Source organism: Schistocerca cancellata, chromosome 8 (assembly GCF_023864275.1).
Source record: "Schistocerca cancellata isolate TAMUIC-IGC-003103 chromosome 8, iqSchCanc2.1, whole genome shotgun sequence".
Taxonomy (NCBI): domain Eukaryota; kingdom Metazoa; phylum Arthropoda; class Insecta; order Orthoptera; family Acrididae; genus Schistocerca; species Schistocerca cancellata.
Window position 1 is genome coordinate 331410584 of NC_064633.1, and position 16820 is coordinate 331427403.

Here is a 16820-nt window from a genome sequence, read left to right on the forward strand (position 1 = left end):
CGACTTAATTTCATCAACCCCAGCTGCTTTATTGCACTGCAATCTACTGACCATTTTCTCCACTTCCTCAAATGTGATCCTATTTCCATCATCATTCCTATCCCATTCTACCTCGAAATCTGAAACATTACTGATCGTATTTTCACCTACATTGAGCAACTCTTCAAAATATTCCCTCCATCTGCCCAAGGCATCCACAGGATTCACCAGCAGTTTTCCTGACCTGTCCAAAATACTTGTCATTTCCTTCTTACCTCCCTTTCGAAGACTGCTAATTACACTCCAGAATGGTTTTCCAGCAGCTTGACCCATAGTCTCCTAGCTGTTTCCAAAGTCTTCCCAAGATTTCTTCTTGGATGCTGCAATTATCTGTGTGGCTTTGTTTCTTTCTTCAACATAACTTTCTCTGTCTACCTGAGTTCTAGTACGTAGCCATTTTTGATACGCCTTCTTTTTCCTTTTACAGGCTGCCTTGACTGTGTCATTCCACCAAGCTGTTTGCTTCATCCTACTTTTACACACTACTGTTCCAAGACATTCTTTAGCCACTTCTAGTACTGTGTCCCTGTATCTTGTTCATTCCTTTTCCAATGACTGTAATTGAATACATTCAACTAACTGGTACCTTCCTGAGATCGCTGTTATGTGCTTGTGCCTGATTTCCTTATCCTGAAGTTTCTCCACTCTTATCCTCCTACATATGGACCTGACCTCCTGCACTTTCGGCCTCACAATTCCAATTTCACTGCAGATTAAATAATGATCAGTGTCATCAAAGAATCCCCTGAATACACGTGTGTCCCTCACAGCCTTCCTGAATTCCTGATCTGTTATTATATAGTCAAAGACAGATCTGGTTCCCCTGCTTTCCCGAGTATACCGGTGAATGTTCTTATGTTTAAAAAAGGAGTTTGTTATTACTAAGCCCATACTGGCACAGAAATCCAAGAGTTGTTTCCCGTTCCTGTTGGTCTCCATATCCTCTCCAAATTTACCCATAACCTTTTCATACCCTTCTGTTCGATTTCCAATCCTGGCGTTAAAATCACCCATGAGCAGAACACTGTCCTTGTCCTTTACTCTAACAACTACATCACTGAGTGCCTCATAAAAACTATCCATCTTATCTTGATCTGTCCCTTCACAATGTGAATATACTGACACAATCCTAATTTTCTTGCTAGACACTGTCAAATCTATCCACATCAGTTGTTCGTTTACATACCTTATTGCAACTACACTGGGTTCCATTTCTTTCCTGATGTAAAGCCCTACACCCCATTGTGCTATTCCTGCTTTGACTCCTGACAGGTAGACCTTGTATTTCCCACTTCCTCTTCTTTCTCACCCCTTACCCGAATGTCACTAACAGCTAAAACATCCAGCCCCATCTTACTTGCAGCCTCTGCCAGCACTACCTTCTTCCCAGAGTAACCCCCATTGATATTAATAGCTCCCCATCTCATTACCATTTGTTTGCCAAGTTGTATCTTAGGAGTCCCTGGTTTGTCAGTTAGAGGTGGGACTCCATCACCTCCAAAGGTCCGAGGCATTTTGCTCTGATTGTTGCCAGCATCACATTTAAAGTACCAGGGAAGCAGATTGCTAGCCTTACTTGCCCCGAGTCCCATTGGGTTTTACCCCTAACGGCTGAGGGACTAACCGGTGGATTTGGTAGTCTTTGCCGTATGAGCACAAAGGTGACCACAACTCAGAATATATCAGAGATGCCCAGCCTTATTCCAAAGTAACTGGTATCCCGACTGTCGGGACCACTTACTTGGCCACTCATACGTTGCCCGTGGTTCATGAACTGGGACATGACTACAGGAACCAACACCTGAACCACACAGTAGAGTAATGACTAGACAGAAAGACAAATCCCAGTAGAAATCCTAGCATAGCATACGAGATAATGAATTTAACGATGAAAGGAGAAAATACAATATCAAATCATATTAATGTGACCACTGATCAAAAGCCAGAATAACCACATTTCCTATGGAGTAGTGTGGACTGCTGTGAAACGTGCAGGAAGTGTGTCAGTGAGTTTCTGGAAGGTGCTGATAGGGATATGGGGCCACACTGACGCCAATGCCATGACCATGTGCACTTGGTTTCTTAGTTAGAGATCAATGGCACAAACAGCCTGATAAAAGTTGTTTCTCAATTGGGTTTAAATCCAGGGATTTTGCTAGCCAGGGGAGTATGGTAAACTCAGCCTGGTACTCTTCGAGCTGTGCATGTACGCTCCAAGCTGTGACACACAATACATTGTCCTAAGGTAGTTTCATTGTGCTGAGGGAAGGAAACTGCATGCAGTGCTGGACTTGGTCCCCAATGATAGATGCATACTTGTTTGATCGATTGTCCGTTCCAGAACAACGGGATCTGTAGGGAATGCCATGAAAACATTCCCCAGACCATAACACTGTTGCAGAGTGTTTGCTTTCATGTTTCACTCCATACTCTCCAACAGCCATCTGCCCAGATGGAGCATAAAACATGATTCATAGGCCACCTGGCATCACTCAGTGGATGTCCAGTTGCAGCATTGGCATGCATGTAAATTCTGGCCTTTGTTGCCAGGAACCACAGTCAGCCAGGAACCACTGTCAGTATGGCTGCATGGCCCAAAGACCTGGTACAGAGGCCCATACGCAGCATTTTTTCCTGAACATTTGTTTTGGAGACACTCTTAGTAGCCTTTTGGTTCATTCAGTTGGTCTGTTGCTCTACAGTTGCACATCTGTTCACCCATACACATCCCTGTGGCCATCATTCGTCCCTGTCATCTATGGCCAGTGGTGCACCACAGCTGCCTCGGCACCAGTTACAGTTAGTGCCATTTTGCTGCATGTGGTATATTTTAATCATGATGATATGCAAACAATTTACAGACTTAGCCATTTTCAAAATGCTTCCACCCACAGCACGAAAACCAATGAGTACGCCCTTTTGGACCTCAGATAAATCATTCCACCTTCAAATTATGTAAAAAAAACTGCACTGTTTTCCACATTCTCTCAACATGCTTTGTATACCATCCACTGCTAGTGCTGACACCTACTGTGTGTGAGTGCTTATTGAATGTTGATGTCAAACGTAGGTGGTGGTCACATGTGACTGGGCTGTATATGAGAAAGCAGTAAGTGATCAAACAACGGAAAATCCAGGATGGAATGTAACAATATGGTAAAAGGAAAATTGCCACTCACCATACAGTGGAGATGCTGAGTTGCAGATAGTCACAAGAATAAGACTGTCACAAATAAATAAAAATTGCGGCCATTAAGGCCTTCGTCAACAATAGATGTAGAGGAGCACGCGAATGTGCGCGCCCCCCCCCCCCCCCCCCCCCACACACACACACACACACACACACACACAAACCATGCCCACGACCACAGTTTCAGGAACTAAAACCACACTGTGTGCAGCAGCACCAATGCGTGATGGGAGTGGCAACTGGGTGGGGGTAAGGAGGAGGCTTCGGTGAGGAGGGGGAGGGATAGTAGGGGGGGGGGGGGTTGGCAGACAGTGAAGTGGAGTGCTGCAGGTTAAATAGACGGCAGGGGAGATGTGGGGAAGGGAAGTGGGGGGAGGGGGGGCTAGCGGAAAAGGAGAGAAGTAAATAGACAGTGTGTGATGGTGGAATGATGGCTGTGTAGTGCTGGAATGGGAACAGGGAGGGGCTGGATGGGTGAGGACAGTGACTAACTAAGGTTGAGATCAGGAGGGTTTAACGTAGGATGTATTGCAGAGAGAGTTCCCTCCTGCACAATTCAGAAAAACTGGTGCTGGTGGGATGGATCCATATGGCACAGGCTGGGAAGCAGTCATTGAAATGAAGGATATCATGTTTGGCAGTGTGTTCACAACAGGGTGGTCCACTTGTTCCTTGGCCACAGTTCGTGGGTGGCCATTCATGCAGACAGCCAGCTTGGTGGTTGTCATGCCTATATTGAATGCAGCACAGTGGTCACAGCTTAGCTTATAGATCACGTGACTGATTTCACAGGTAGCCCTGCCTTTGATGGGATAGGTGATGTTTGTGACTGGAATGGAGTAGGTGGTGGTGGTGGTGGTGGTGGTGGTGGTAGGATGTAAGGGACAGGTGTTGCATCTAGGTCTATTACAGGGGTATGAGCCATGAGTTACGGGGTTGGAAGCAGGGATTGTGTAAGGATGGATGAGTATATTGTGTAGGTTCGGTGGATGGCAGAATACCACTGTAGGAGGGTTGGGAAGGATAGTGGGTAGGACATTTCTCATTGCAGGGCATGATGAAAGGTAGTCCAAACCATGGCAGAGAATTTAATTCAGCTACTCCAGTTGTGGGTGGTACTGAGTTACGAGGGGAATGCTCTTTTGTGGCCGGAAAGATAAGGCACAGCAGATTTGTTTTTGTACAAGGTTGGGAGTATAATTACAGTCTGTGAAGGCTTCAATGAGACCTTTGGTATATTTCAAGAGGGACCGCTCGTCACTGCAGATGCAATGACCACAGGTGGCTAGGCTGTATGGAAGGGACTTCTTGCCATGAAACACATGGCAGCTGTCAAAGTGGAGGTTGTGTGTGTGTGTGTGTGTGTGTGTGTGAAGTAAATGAAACAGGCAAAAGGGAAGTACAAATTACTAAAAAGGATATTGCAAAAAAGTGTGAAGTAACAAAGAAGGAAAAGCCAAAAGACAAAGACAAAGTTATAAGACCATACATGACTATAGGATATACAGATACCATTTATAGGAAAATGAGAGACTGGTATAATCTGTACATTGAGTGAACTTCAAAGGAAAACAAGCACAAACTTGGAAAGTGAATCGAAAGGAGAAATAGAAACATAAAGTTCACCAACAGTATTGTACTTATGTCAAAGATGGCAAAGTACTTGGAAAATCAGTTGATTAATGGAATTTTTCATATCTTGAAAAGAGGTAAGATGAATTTCAGCATAAATAAATTAAGGCTAATGTAGAGTTATTAAACTATATCGGCTGATGTTGAGGGAATTACACTGGGAAATGACACACTAAAAGTGATAGGTGAGTTTTTCTATTTGGGCAGCAAAATAACTATGATGATATAAAATGCAAACTGGCAATACAGAAAAAAGTATTTTTCTGAAATTGAGAAATATGTTAATGTTAAATGTAAGTGTTTGGAAGTCTTTTCTGGAAAAAAAAATTACACATGATGTAAGCTTTGTTTGCAATTGTTTCTTTCCCCCAGTGTCTTTAAATTATCTTGTGAAATCATCATTGTTATTATGTTGCACATTTCGTGTGTATGTGCATACCATCATTTAGTATATAGAACATTATAACGCAGATTATCCATGCATATCATCACCTATTTCAAATAGGCACTTGGCAGTGGAAGCGAAACTCTGCACCCATTCTTGCTGCCTGTCATTCAAATGAGTACAGATGTGCAACAAGATTGCCATGTATATCTCATGGAAGACGGACTGGAACTATGGTTGGCTGTCCTAGAGAATACTGCTACAGCCAGTCCAGATCTTCTGCAGCTTTTCAGGAATATGCCTCCTTTGCTTGGTCAGTATACAGAATACAGTACTGGTGGTTTTTTTTTTTGTGAAATGTGTTTAATGCTTTACTAATTGTAAGTTGCTTATCATTTATTTTGTATTGTCAAATTAAGAAAACCAGTATAATTTTTGTTATTTCAAGTAGTATCTCAATAACTGCCAAATATACATCTAATTTGTACTTATTTTCTCTACATTGTAATGGGTAAATTTAAAGTATCTTAATGTTCAATTACAATTAAACACTTCTTTTAAATATCCATACAGTGTACATTAACTAGTTGCGGAAGTTCCAATCAGTGAGTATAATACCTTGAACAGCCAAATAACCAGTGTACCTGTCCTATTTAAAAGTAAGGAAATAAAGATTTTTTTTAAATTGTGAGTAGTCATAGTGAACTCTAGGTGCAGTTACACAAATTGAATGTAAAGACTACTGCTTAGTGGTTTTTTAAATATGGAAAATGGGACACAATCATAGTTTCATTTACTCATGCTTATTTTCAGTTTTATATTTTATCTTAACTTCCTTTGTTTATAGAGAGCAGTTCAGAGAACCTGCGGACTTGTTACTACATCATACAAGCCAGTGTGCTGTTGGGTCCAGAGCAGTTCCTGAAGGTGAGTTTCAGTACAAGTATTGAAGGAATTTTACATTATGGTCTATTTTTCCCTCTCTTTTTTGTTAATGTTTTTTGCTTGACACCAGATCAGTTCTATAGCTGAATCACTTAGTATTTATGTTCATGTGAATGTGTTATTGTTATGATCTCCAATCCAAAGACTGGTTCCATTTAGCTCTCCTCAAGAATTCATTTTGAACAAGACTCATCATCAGTTCCTAAGTATTGCAACTAAATCCATTTGAATCATCATACTGTAGTAGATGCTTGTTCTCTCTCTGCTATTTTTATCCCGGTGCTACCAAATTAATTCTCCTTTAAAACGTCAGTACATGTCTCATCAACCTATCCTTTCTCTTAGTCGAGTTGCACCAATTCAGTTCAGTACTTTTACTTTAATTATCTGATATATACATCTAACCTTCAGCATTCACACATGACAGTGCCATAGGCATGCCAACTTGTTCATAGGCCATTTTAAGAACTTCTTTCTACCTTGAACAATTGTGAGTCATTAATTACCTCTGAAGAAACCACTCACCATATAACTAAACAGACAGACAGACAAACAAACAAACAAGACCGAGTGAGTTTTTGAAGGGAAATCTAGTGTTTAGTGTGAACTCCAAACTGTGGTACAATTTGGCATTTAGATTACTATGTAAAAACAGAAAGAAAAATCTGAGCATTCTGATGAACACAAGCATTCTGCATCTATTGTATATAAGCTATTTGTACACAGAGAATGAATGACTTAAGAGTTTTCACTTTTTCAAAGTGGTAACATCACATGGGACTAGGTCAGATCTATAGATGAAGAATATCAAAGCAACTGATATTAAACTCTTTACAAATTGTGTGCTACCTTGTTGCAAGAGCCAACTATTAGATTTTTAACTTGGTTGAGTGGTGTAAAGAACCACAGTGATTTGAGAGCAGTGACTGCTTCTGGACACCAATCACAGTGTTTATACACTTTCCTCTTGATGAACAAAATGCCAATTCTTCATTGTCGATGAACAGAGATTTTCATTTTGTGATAACCAAGTCCTAATCTGACTCTTAGTGAAGTTTTCCTGGTATACTGAACACTCTGTAAAGTTTCAGGATTATAGACAGCTATCATTTACTTCTATACATGATATTTCAGCTGGGCATCTGAAGGTGACTTCCAGCTTTAATGTTGAAATATCATGCTCAGAAGGAAGTGACAGAAACTTAAAATTTCATCAGATACTCTCATCTTCAAACACCAAGTCAGGTGAAGGGCTGGAGTTGCATTCGGGAGGAGCAGGGCTATAATTCTTATCTGCAATCCAGATATAGTTTATCTACGGTTTTCCTAAAGTGGTTAAGGTGGATGCCATGATGGTTAATTTGAAAAGGACAAAACTCTATCGGAACTTGTTCTCTGTCTGCAATATTATTTTTGTTTATGGCACAACAAAACCTTTGTAACACCCACTTCTTGTTTCATGACTGAAACATAATACTGTATCTTCTGCCATATGCTGAATCCAAGGCAGGGACTTGACTCTCCCTTTCCCCACTTGCTGGCTATGACACACTCTTTTGTTCCATTTTTATTGTTTTTCATGTTATTTGTTATATTTCCTATGTTCTTTGCTCTCTAGACTCCTTTATTGCATTGACCTCCCCTTTGTTTAGAAAGGAGTTTTTATTTTGTACAAACATTTAATGTTGGCTAGGGATCGGGTGTCTTTAAGCTGCATGCTGGCATGGTGTTGTACATCTTTCCTGAAAATGTTTTAACACATACCATTGTATATGTTCCCAACGGCTCTCTTCATTTTCACCTTTGTCTGCTGATAAAAGTGTTATTTATTAGATCATTGCTTTATGCGTGTCTCATGCTGGCTTGGGCTCAGGCAAAAGGGAAGGGGTGGGGGTGGGGGGTGTTCCTCTCACTGCAGATGAGTTCTGAGAGTTCCTCATCTGCCTCTGGCCTACGTACTTACGACATTCAGTGGAATGGGATAGGGTGGCAAATACTTCTGCCCACTCACTCTCATTGTTTATCTCAGGGATGATCTCTTACCCCTTCTACCACCAGACACGTGCACTTAATACCTGTTAAAGTGCATAAATAAAATACTCTCAATGCTGCTGACCAACAAGTACAAATGTTAACCACGGTATTGTGTAGGACGCTGAAGTCAAATGATGAGAAGTCAAATGATGAATTGAAAGTGTGTGTTAAGTTCCTTAAAATTCTCAAGCTTTTGTTTGTAACTAAATACAGTTCACTGGTGGCATCTTCCAAACTGTTATGTGCCATTTTAATTATTGCTCGAGCCCCCAGTAATGATACTACACACACTATAAATTTTAATAAAGGTTGTTGAATGCTGAAAAACATCTATTGGTATTTAGTAAATCGATCAGTTTGCTAAAACACAGCCTAATCCTAATGATCTAAAGTTCACTTGACACTAGCGTGAATTTCTAAGTGTCAGATGCCACAAAATATCTAAAGTCCCGACTAGTTTAAACACAGTTAAGTCCAGTGGCACTGTTTCAGAATCAATCACCTAAATGTTGTTAAAATGGAAACAGAGTCCCGCAGCTATGATTTCACTGCAAAGCACCATTTGCTTGCAAAAACAATCACCAAAAGACAACATGCCTGAAAAACCCACATCCCTACTGTGTTCTACACTGAAAATATCCTAAGGGATTTGTCATGAAAAGTTCTATCTTCCGTTCACACACACGATATTCGGCTAAGTTCAACACTTCTGGAACTGCAAAAGCTATCACCAACATGTGGCGTTGAGTAACACAGGTCCGGCTTCGGCAAAGAAGCACAGAACTCTCTCCTGGAGCTTTGTGTCATCTCCACTTAAATACCCTCAATCCAAAATTCCCCAAGCTACGTAACATAACTGCTTTACATTGATCACCATTTCTTTGCATAACTTTTTACATAGAAGAGCAATCTTAATTCTGTTTTCGCCGTTATATGCATTCTCACATTCTCATCAAAAAACATTTTCATTACACAAATTTGTAGCTACAATAGTTTGTCAAGAATTAATGTTTTAATGTTTTGCAATTATATTTGCAGAGTGAGAAAATAGTTTTTGTCCATTTGTGTAACTTACAGTACTTTATAAGGCACCACTTTCCGTATGGATCTGAAGTGCCCTTTCTGATGCACTGATCAGAATTAACATATATACAAAAGGTAAACAAGTATGGGCAAAGCTATGCAAAAATTATTAAAAACAAAGACAGCATAACATATCATATAGTAATTGCAGATATCGCATACTTTTTTTATGGCACCCACTGTTGTACACTGCCTTGCTGTTCATGTATCTGTCTTGTATTATTTGTTCCAATTAGTTATTAGCAACAAATTAATACAGTTGGTATTTTACCAGTGAAAAATTAATGCTTCAAATTATGCAAGTACACCAGACCTTTAAAATGAGTAATTGCTCTACTATGTAGCTGCATTGGGTCAAGAGGTATAAATTATTCAGTAAATCGCACATATTACAGAGTTGTTTATTTAATATCTTTTTATATAATATTCACTGAAATTGTCAGCATCTCAGCTGATTCATCCCAAACGTCTCTTTCATTTGCCGTATCGTACTTTACCATACTAATTTGTGTTTTTGTGTAATCAACACAGATTTGGATAAAGCATTGTCCTAAAACCGTCAGCTGTAATGGGGTAAACCCGCATTTGATGTCGTGTAACTGTCAGCCTTTTGAAACTGACAGGTCCATATGGAGTGATCTGCTGCTGAGCACTCACTCGCTGCCGTCTTCCAGCCTGCTCTTGCCCGCTGCCTGGCTGTGCTGGCCTTGCCAGTTGCCATGTTTGCGCCCTGTAAGCAGAGCCCATTATCAAACTTGTCTCTAAATGACAACAAATGACTCATGTCACATACTGTCTTAATTTTATGCTGCTTTTTATTTTTCATAGAATTGCTTTAAATTCATAGCATTGTCAGTGTACTGGTAAAATGAATAGCAGAAACATTGAGTCATTGACAGCCACACACAAAACAGAATGAAACTTTGCTGCTTTCAGAAGTTATTGTCACACTGTCATCTATGTGCAGTGCTAAACTTCACACCACAGGCTGTTCACTCAACAATCTCACCATGTCCATTACTAAATGATTAACACAGGTAATGTTTATTTTAAGATAAAAATTATCAAAGTCGCTTTTGAAATAAAATATTGCACAATGTACCGAAGTTAGAACATGAGTAGTTATGTACAATGTCATAATGCCATATTTTCCAAAAGAGTTCTTACATTGTGTCAAAATTGACAACCAATATGTTTTAGTTTTTTCATGCAAATGAAGTGCAATGTCAACGTTACAAAACATCAACTGAACTAACCATTGAATCAATACAGGTGTTTAGTTTAAAAAGAATACCACCTTAGATGAAAATCTTGGACATTTAACTATCCGCAAAGGGTATTCAGGGACACTGTGACACATTGTTAAAAATCGGGAGGGCCCCAAAACAGTTGGAAGATATAAAGAAGAAGCAATCAAAAAGTTTCCATTTGAAGACAGTACAGTCTAAAGGTAGTGTGCCAGTCAGATAGCCGGCCGGGGTGGCCGAACGGTTCTAGGCGCTACAGTCTGGAACTGCACGACTGTTATGGTCGCAGGTTCGAATCCTGCCTCAGGCATGGATGTGAGTGCTGTCCTTAGATTAGTTAGGTTCAAGTAGTTTTAAGTTCTACGGGACTGATGACCTCAGAACTTAAGTCCCATAGTGCTCAGAGCCATTTGAACCAATCAGATAAAATCACAATAAGTATTGAGGCAATCATTCTGCTAATGCACCATGTTGAAAATATCCATTTTGTAAAACACCATGCCCTACTGTGTGAAAAAGTCTTAAATGCCTGCTGCACATTGTCATGTGACAGGAATTGTCTATCTTCAAGGCCTTTTTTTCAGGGACTGAAGGTGTGATAATCACTTGGGGAGAAATCAATACTATAGGGTGGGTGCTCAGGTGTCTCCCACCTGAGTTTGTGTAACTAATGTGTTAGGACTTTTGCGAAACAAGGACGTACCCATTTATTTCTTAGAAATTTAACATATGTTGTCACAAATAAAAGTAAAATGAAAACTTGCGGGTCTTCCAGAAGACACTGATGCCATTTCCAATTCTGTACATTAAACAGTTTGTGAGTTTGAGAGACTTGAATAAAATGTAAGATGTCTTGTGTGTTCTGTGCAGAATGTGGCATCTCAGTGTTGTACCATCATGTGTTCCTGACATAGTAATTTTGAACTACATATAGAGCTCGACATACAGTCTGAAGCATTGCGCAACTTACCGTTTTTCTCAGTAGTAAATCATTGCCTGAAATGGAAGAGGTGGGACATGCACACACAGTTATTTATTTGCAGGTTCCATGGTTCATAATTGTGACCTTTCTATGCTATGGAATGAGTCAGTTTTACAATTATAGCACATCTTCTCTGTAGAAAATATGGCAACATGCTGATGATTTACATAATTTCTTAAGTCTTTTTACATGCATACAGCAATTTACACTTCGATATTCTCTCTCTCTCTCTCTCTCTCTCTCTCTCTCTCTCTCTCTCTGTGTGTGTGTGTGTGTGTGTGTGTGTGTGTGTGTGTGTGTGTGTGTGTGTGTGTGTGTGTGTCTTACACTTACACCCCCTGTTGACGGTCTTAAAAGGCCTTGAACGTTTGTATGTTGGGATCTTTGGGGGGGGGGGGGGGGGGACAGTAATGAGGAGACCAAGATACCAAATCTTTCATCATGTTACATATGAAGCACACATTAGCACACATTAGACATTCTGACACTGTTAACTACCACAGTGAAGTATATTTTCTTGTAACTTAAAACAAAACAAAAGTATTAGTGTGCATGACTCACTAAGTTACAAAGACCAAATATAGTAGAGCTCAGACCATCACAAATAACATGTAGTTATTAGATGTTAATCTTACAAACCAAAAGTTGCTTCTCCAGAAAGTAAAAGACTGGATATAGGAAAGTAAGTTGCTTCTCCAGAAAGTAAAAGACTGGATGTAGGAAAGTAAGCGGTAATTTCAGGAGTGAGTGAAAGCAGTTGGGAATCTTAGACTGAGAAAGTGATAGCAGGGCAGATGAAAAGAAATAAAATAATTGTATAGGAATATTGGGTGGGAGACACAGTCTGAGGTTGAGGTTGATTGGCCGCCTAGTTCAAGACTATCTTATTAACACCACTTCAGCTACTTGTGCATCGATGAAGTTGAGATGAGAGGACAACACAAACACCCAGTCCGCGAGTAAAGAAAATCTCTGACCCAGCCGGGAATCGGGTAAGGGACACTGCGATGTAGGTGCAGTGATTTTTACCACTAAACGACAAGCTACGCTGCCGTGTAGAGATGGTGACGTTAATCAGTAGACCATGAGCTGTGGACAGTAGGGCATGAATGTAACAGTATATATTACAGTAGTGCTGTTAATACTACCATAAACTGTGTATCATCAATTATAGTTTCTCGAGGTTTCTTGAACTTGTATGGTACATATGGCAGGGCTATCAAAGAAACAGTGCAAAGAGAACACTTTTGAGTTTCATTGGAAATGGTTGGTTACTTTTACTAACTACATTCAAAAGTGACATGTGAGCATATTAGCAAATGCAAAGAGAGGATTTAAAGAAGAATCCAATGTACCAGGTGTTTAAAATTAAACTGACAGTGTTGCCAGTGCTGTGGTGCAGGCTGTATACATCGCAGTATGCTGAAATGTCGTACTTATTTTCATTAATTGGTGCACTCGTGGAACATGTTGAGAAAAGGAATAGTTCCACTTTCTGCCACCAGTTGAAAATATTCCCCTTTAAACAGTCAGAATGTGATGTGGGTGCAGGGAAAGGGGAGGAATAATCACACACATGATAACAATGGTTCTGGCACATTTATTTGGATATGGTCACAAGTTACAACGTGTGTTCTGTATGGTTTCCTGACGTGGCAGCATACTGTATCAATAATATTACACGGTCTACAGCTGCTCACAGCATATCCGGTGTAATCAGAGTGATATGTCATCATATGCTGTTCTTCAGATCAGATAGACCAATCTCTAACATATCCCCACAACCAAAAGTCACATGGATTTAGGTCAGGGGATCTGGAAGGTCACAGATCTTGAAATTACCTAGAGGTGATACAGTTGTCACCTAAGGTTTCTTGAAGCAAATCTTTCACATGGCGTGCGACATGTGGTGTCACCCCATCCTTTATGAAAATAGTTGTGTAGACACAATTGTTTTCTTGCAAAGCTGGACTCGTGTGTTGCGTGAGGAGGTTCTTATAATGTGCAGTTGTCACTGTACACCTAACAGGCCTGTGAGGTGTCATCTCAGTGAAGGAAAACGGACTGAGAATGAAGGAGGTTGTGAAACTACACTTAAACGTATTGCACAAGTTACAACATGTCTTCCATGTGATCTCCTGACTCAGCAACATGCTGCATCCATAACATGGCATCAACAGTTGCTCACAGCATATCCAGTGCAATCAGATGTATGTTGGTGCACAAAATGTGGTGGAGTAGAACCCCATATGCAACAGTTCTGTGGATTCACACAGCACTGTGCAGAGTAAAATGTGCCTTGTTTGTCCAAAGAACATTCTCCAGGCAAGTCATTAATTCCAAGCGTGCTAAGAAACGAAGGAAAAGTCGCAGCGTGTAGCATACATTTGAGCTTCATTTGGTGCACATTGTACAATGTGACAGTGTGACAGTGTACAATGCTCCACAAAATCTTTTGAGAGAGACGATTCCTGTGACACAGCTGGAGCACTAGTTGCAAAATTTGAAGCACGGGCTGCACAGTTGGCTATAGCTGCAGCAACTTCATCATCAACTGCCATGGGAATGGGCCACCTCCCTCTCCCTGCTGCACCACGTAATTGACCGGCTTCTTCAAATGAACATGGGGGCCGTTCACAGTTGTTTCTGTCAGCAATATTTGTGCAGTATATTGCTGCTATTGTTGTCAATGTGATAAAACAATTTTACCAGCAGTGCATGGTTTTCTCAATGGCCATAGGATTTCGTTCATAAAACTTCAGCCTTCCAAACCCCTTACACCAGCAGTCACTTCACGAAAGAAATCAACACACGTGCCAAGTAACAAACAACATACTTACATCAAAACAGGAAACACCTCACATTCTGACTGCTTTCAGCACCATATTTTCGCCTGGTAGCAGGAAATGAAACTGTTATTTCTTACTTCATACTCAGCAAGCCCACTGATTAATGAACATAACTATGATGTTTCAGTGTCCTACAATGTGTACAGCCAGCACTACAGCACTTGGAACACTGTCAGTTTAATTATAACCACCCAGTATTTTACTCCTTTCTGTGTCAGAGCTAGATTCACCAGATAAATGCAGGTCATTTTTGCTTCTAGTATTGTACTAAATAATATTTGAGAATTTTTCTATTAGTCTAAAACTCAAATGAATTGCTGACAGCATATTTCTTAAATAAATAGATATACTGTGAGGCTTTGTTTAATATCCCTGCCTCCTTAGTTAGATGCATAAAGGTGTGTGTGTGTGTGTGTGTGTGTGTGTGTGTGTGTGTGTGTGTGTGTGTGTGTGTGTAGAACTTTCTACCCTGCTTATTATCCTTTGCTGATTCACTATGTTAGTCAGAGATGCACTATTTTTTCAGAGTCCAAAACTTGAAGAGTTTGTTTGTATAAAACATAATTTACTATTTTTTCCTCATTTGATACTTGTTTGCTTGGCTTGGCAAAATAACTTGTGTCATGTGCTGGAAGGACCAGTACTGCTTCACAATAGGGCCCTTCATCAAACTTGGAATGTTTGCATACAGATAATGTGATATCCCACAGTCAGCTGTGTAAAAAAAGCCTTATTGTACTTTTGTGATCAGGTTGCCTAATAGGAACTGAACCAGGCATGTTGTTTATTCAATTAAAACATAATTTCTCTAATAGAATATTGACTGAAATAATGAAATTCTACAGCAGAACAACTCAGTAGATGTTATCTAATCATTTGAAAATATTATCTGCCTATTAAAAGTATATATTTTAGAGGCCTGTGGTGGATGACCTCTTTAGCGGCAGGGTCACCTCTTGCCATGACCTTTGGCAAAACCATGGCAGTGTTGACATTTTACTCAGTAGCGATTAAAAATACTGGATTTACTGGAGTGTAGTTGAAACTTTCCGGTAGTTTAAACCTTGTGCTGGACCGGGACTTGAATCCAGAACATTTGCTTTTCAAGGGCAGCCTACTGTAATATACAGGCATGACTCATGAGAGGAGAGGGGTAATGGAAGTAAAGCTGTGAGGTTGGGTTGGGAGTCCTGCCTTGATAACTAAGTAGAGCATTTGCCAGCAAAAGGCAAACATTCCGGGTGCGAACCTTGATCCTGACTACTGGTTTGATGTGATGTGCAAGGAAGTTCGAAATGAGCGCACACAACGTTTCAGAGTGAAAATACGTTCTGGTGTGTGTAGTTGCCTCCATATTTTTTAAATATAATTGTAATTTAATTATATTATTACAAAGGATAGTTGCTACCCCCCAAATAGTGGAGATGCTGAGTCGTAGATAGGTACATAAATATGCCGTATTGTAATCTGTCTGGGAGAAAGTTGGTGTTGTGGTATTCAATCTGCAGACTGGTTTGGTGCAGGCTACTGTGCTAGTCTCTTCATCTCTGAATGACGTAACAACTTAGATCCATTTGAACTTGATTACTCTATTCAAGCCTTTGTCTCCCTGTACAATTTTTCCATACCTCAGGATCTGTACTATCACTGATCCCTTCTTTTAGTCAGAATGTGCCTTAAATTTCATTTTTCCCCATTCAGTTCAGTACCTCCATATTTGTTATTCGATATTCTCATCTAATTTTCATCATTCTTCTGTAGACCACATTTTAAATTTTCCATACCTTTCTTGTCTGAATGGTTTATTGAAAATGTTTGACTTCTGTACAAGGCCACATTCTACACAACCATCTTCTGAAAAGGTTCCTGACACTTAAAATTAATATTCGATGTTGAGAAAGTTCTCTCTTTCAGCAACGCTATTCCTGTTATTGCTAATCTGAATTTTACAACCTCTCTACTTCGGCCAGTATCTGTTATTTTGCCTGGCGACGCACCAAACCATATATACTATTTTTAGTGTCTCATTTCATAATTTAATATCCTCAGGAACACTTTATTTAATTCGACTACATTCCATTACCTTTGTTTTACTGTTGTCAATGTTCATCTTACCTCTTTTCAGGGCACAATTCATTACATTCAACTGCTTTTCCATGTCCGTTGTCATCTTTAATAGAATTATAATATCAGCAGCAAATCTAAGAACTATAACTTCTCTGAGAACATTATCTCCCCATCCAAAATTTCTGCTTGCTTATCCTTTACAGCTTGCTCGATATACGTATAGAATAACATCAGGAGTAAGGTACCAGCTTGAGTCACTCTGTTTTCAATTAGTAGTTTCCTTTCATCTCCTCTGACTCTTTGTACCTGCAGTCTGGTTTCTGTACAAGTTGTATAGAACTTTTCACTCCTTGTATTTTTTCCCTGC

General features: G+C 39.9%; 1 protein-coding gene across 5 annotated transcripts in view; it reads left to right on the forward strand.

The window, feature by feature from the left end:
• Window positions 1-16820, forward strand: part of LOC126094442 (importin-11) — a 185403-nt gene that overhangs the window by 117020 nt on the left and 51563 nt on the right. For all 5 annotated transcript variants that reach the window (XM_049908813.1, XM_049908814.1, XM_049908811.1 and 2 more), the window contains exons 13-14: window positions 5367-5559; window positions 6094-6173. In XM_049908813.1, the coding sequence (XP_049764770.1) occupies window positions 5367-5559; window positions 6094-6173 (273 nt within the window). The remainder of the gene's footprint in view (window positions 1-5366; window positions 5560-6093; window positions 6174-16820) is intronic.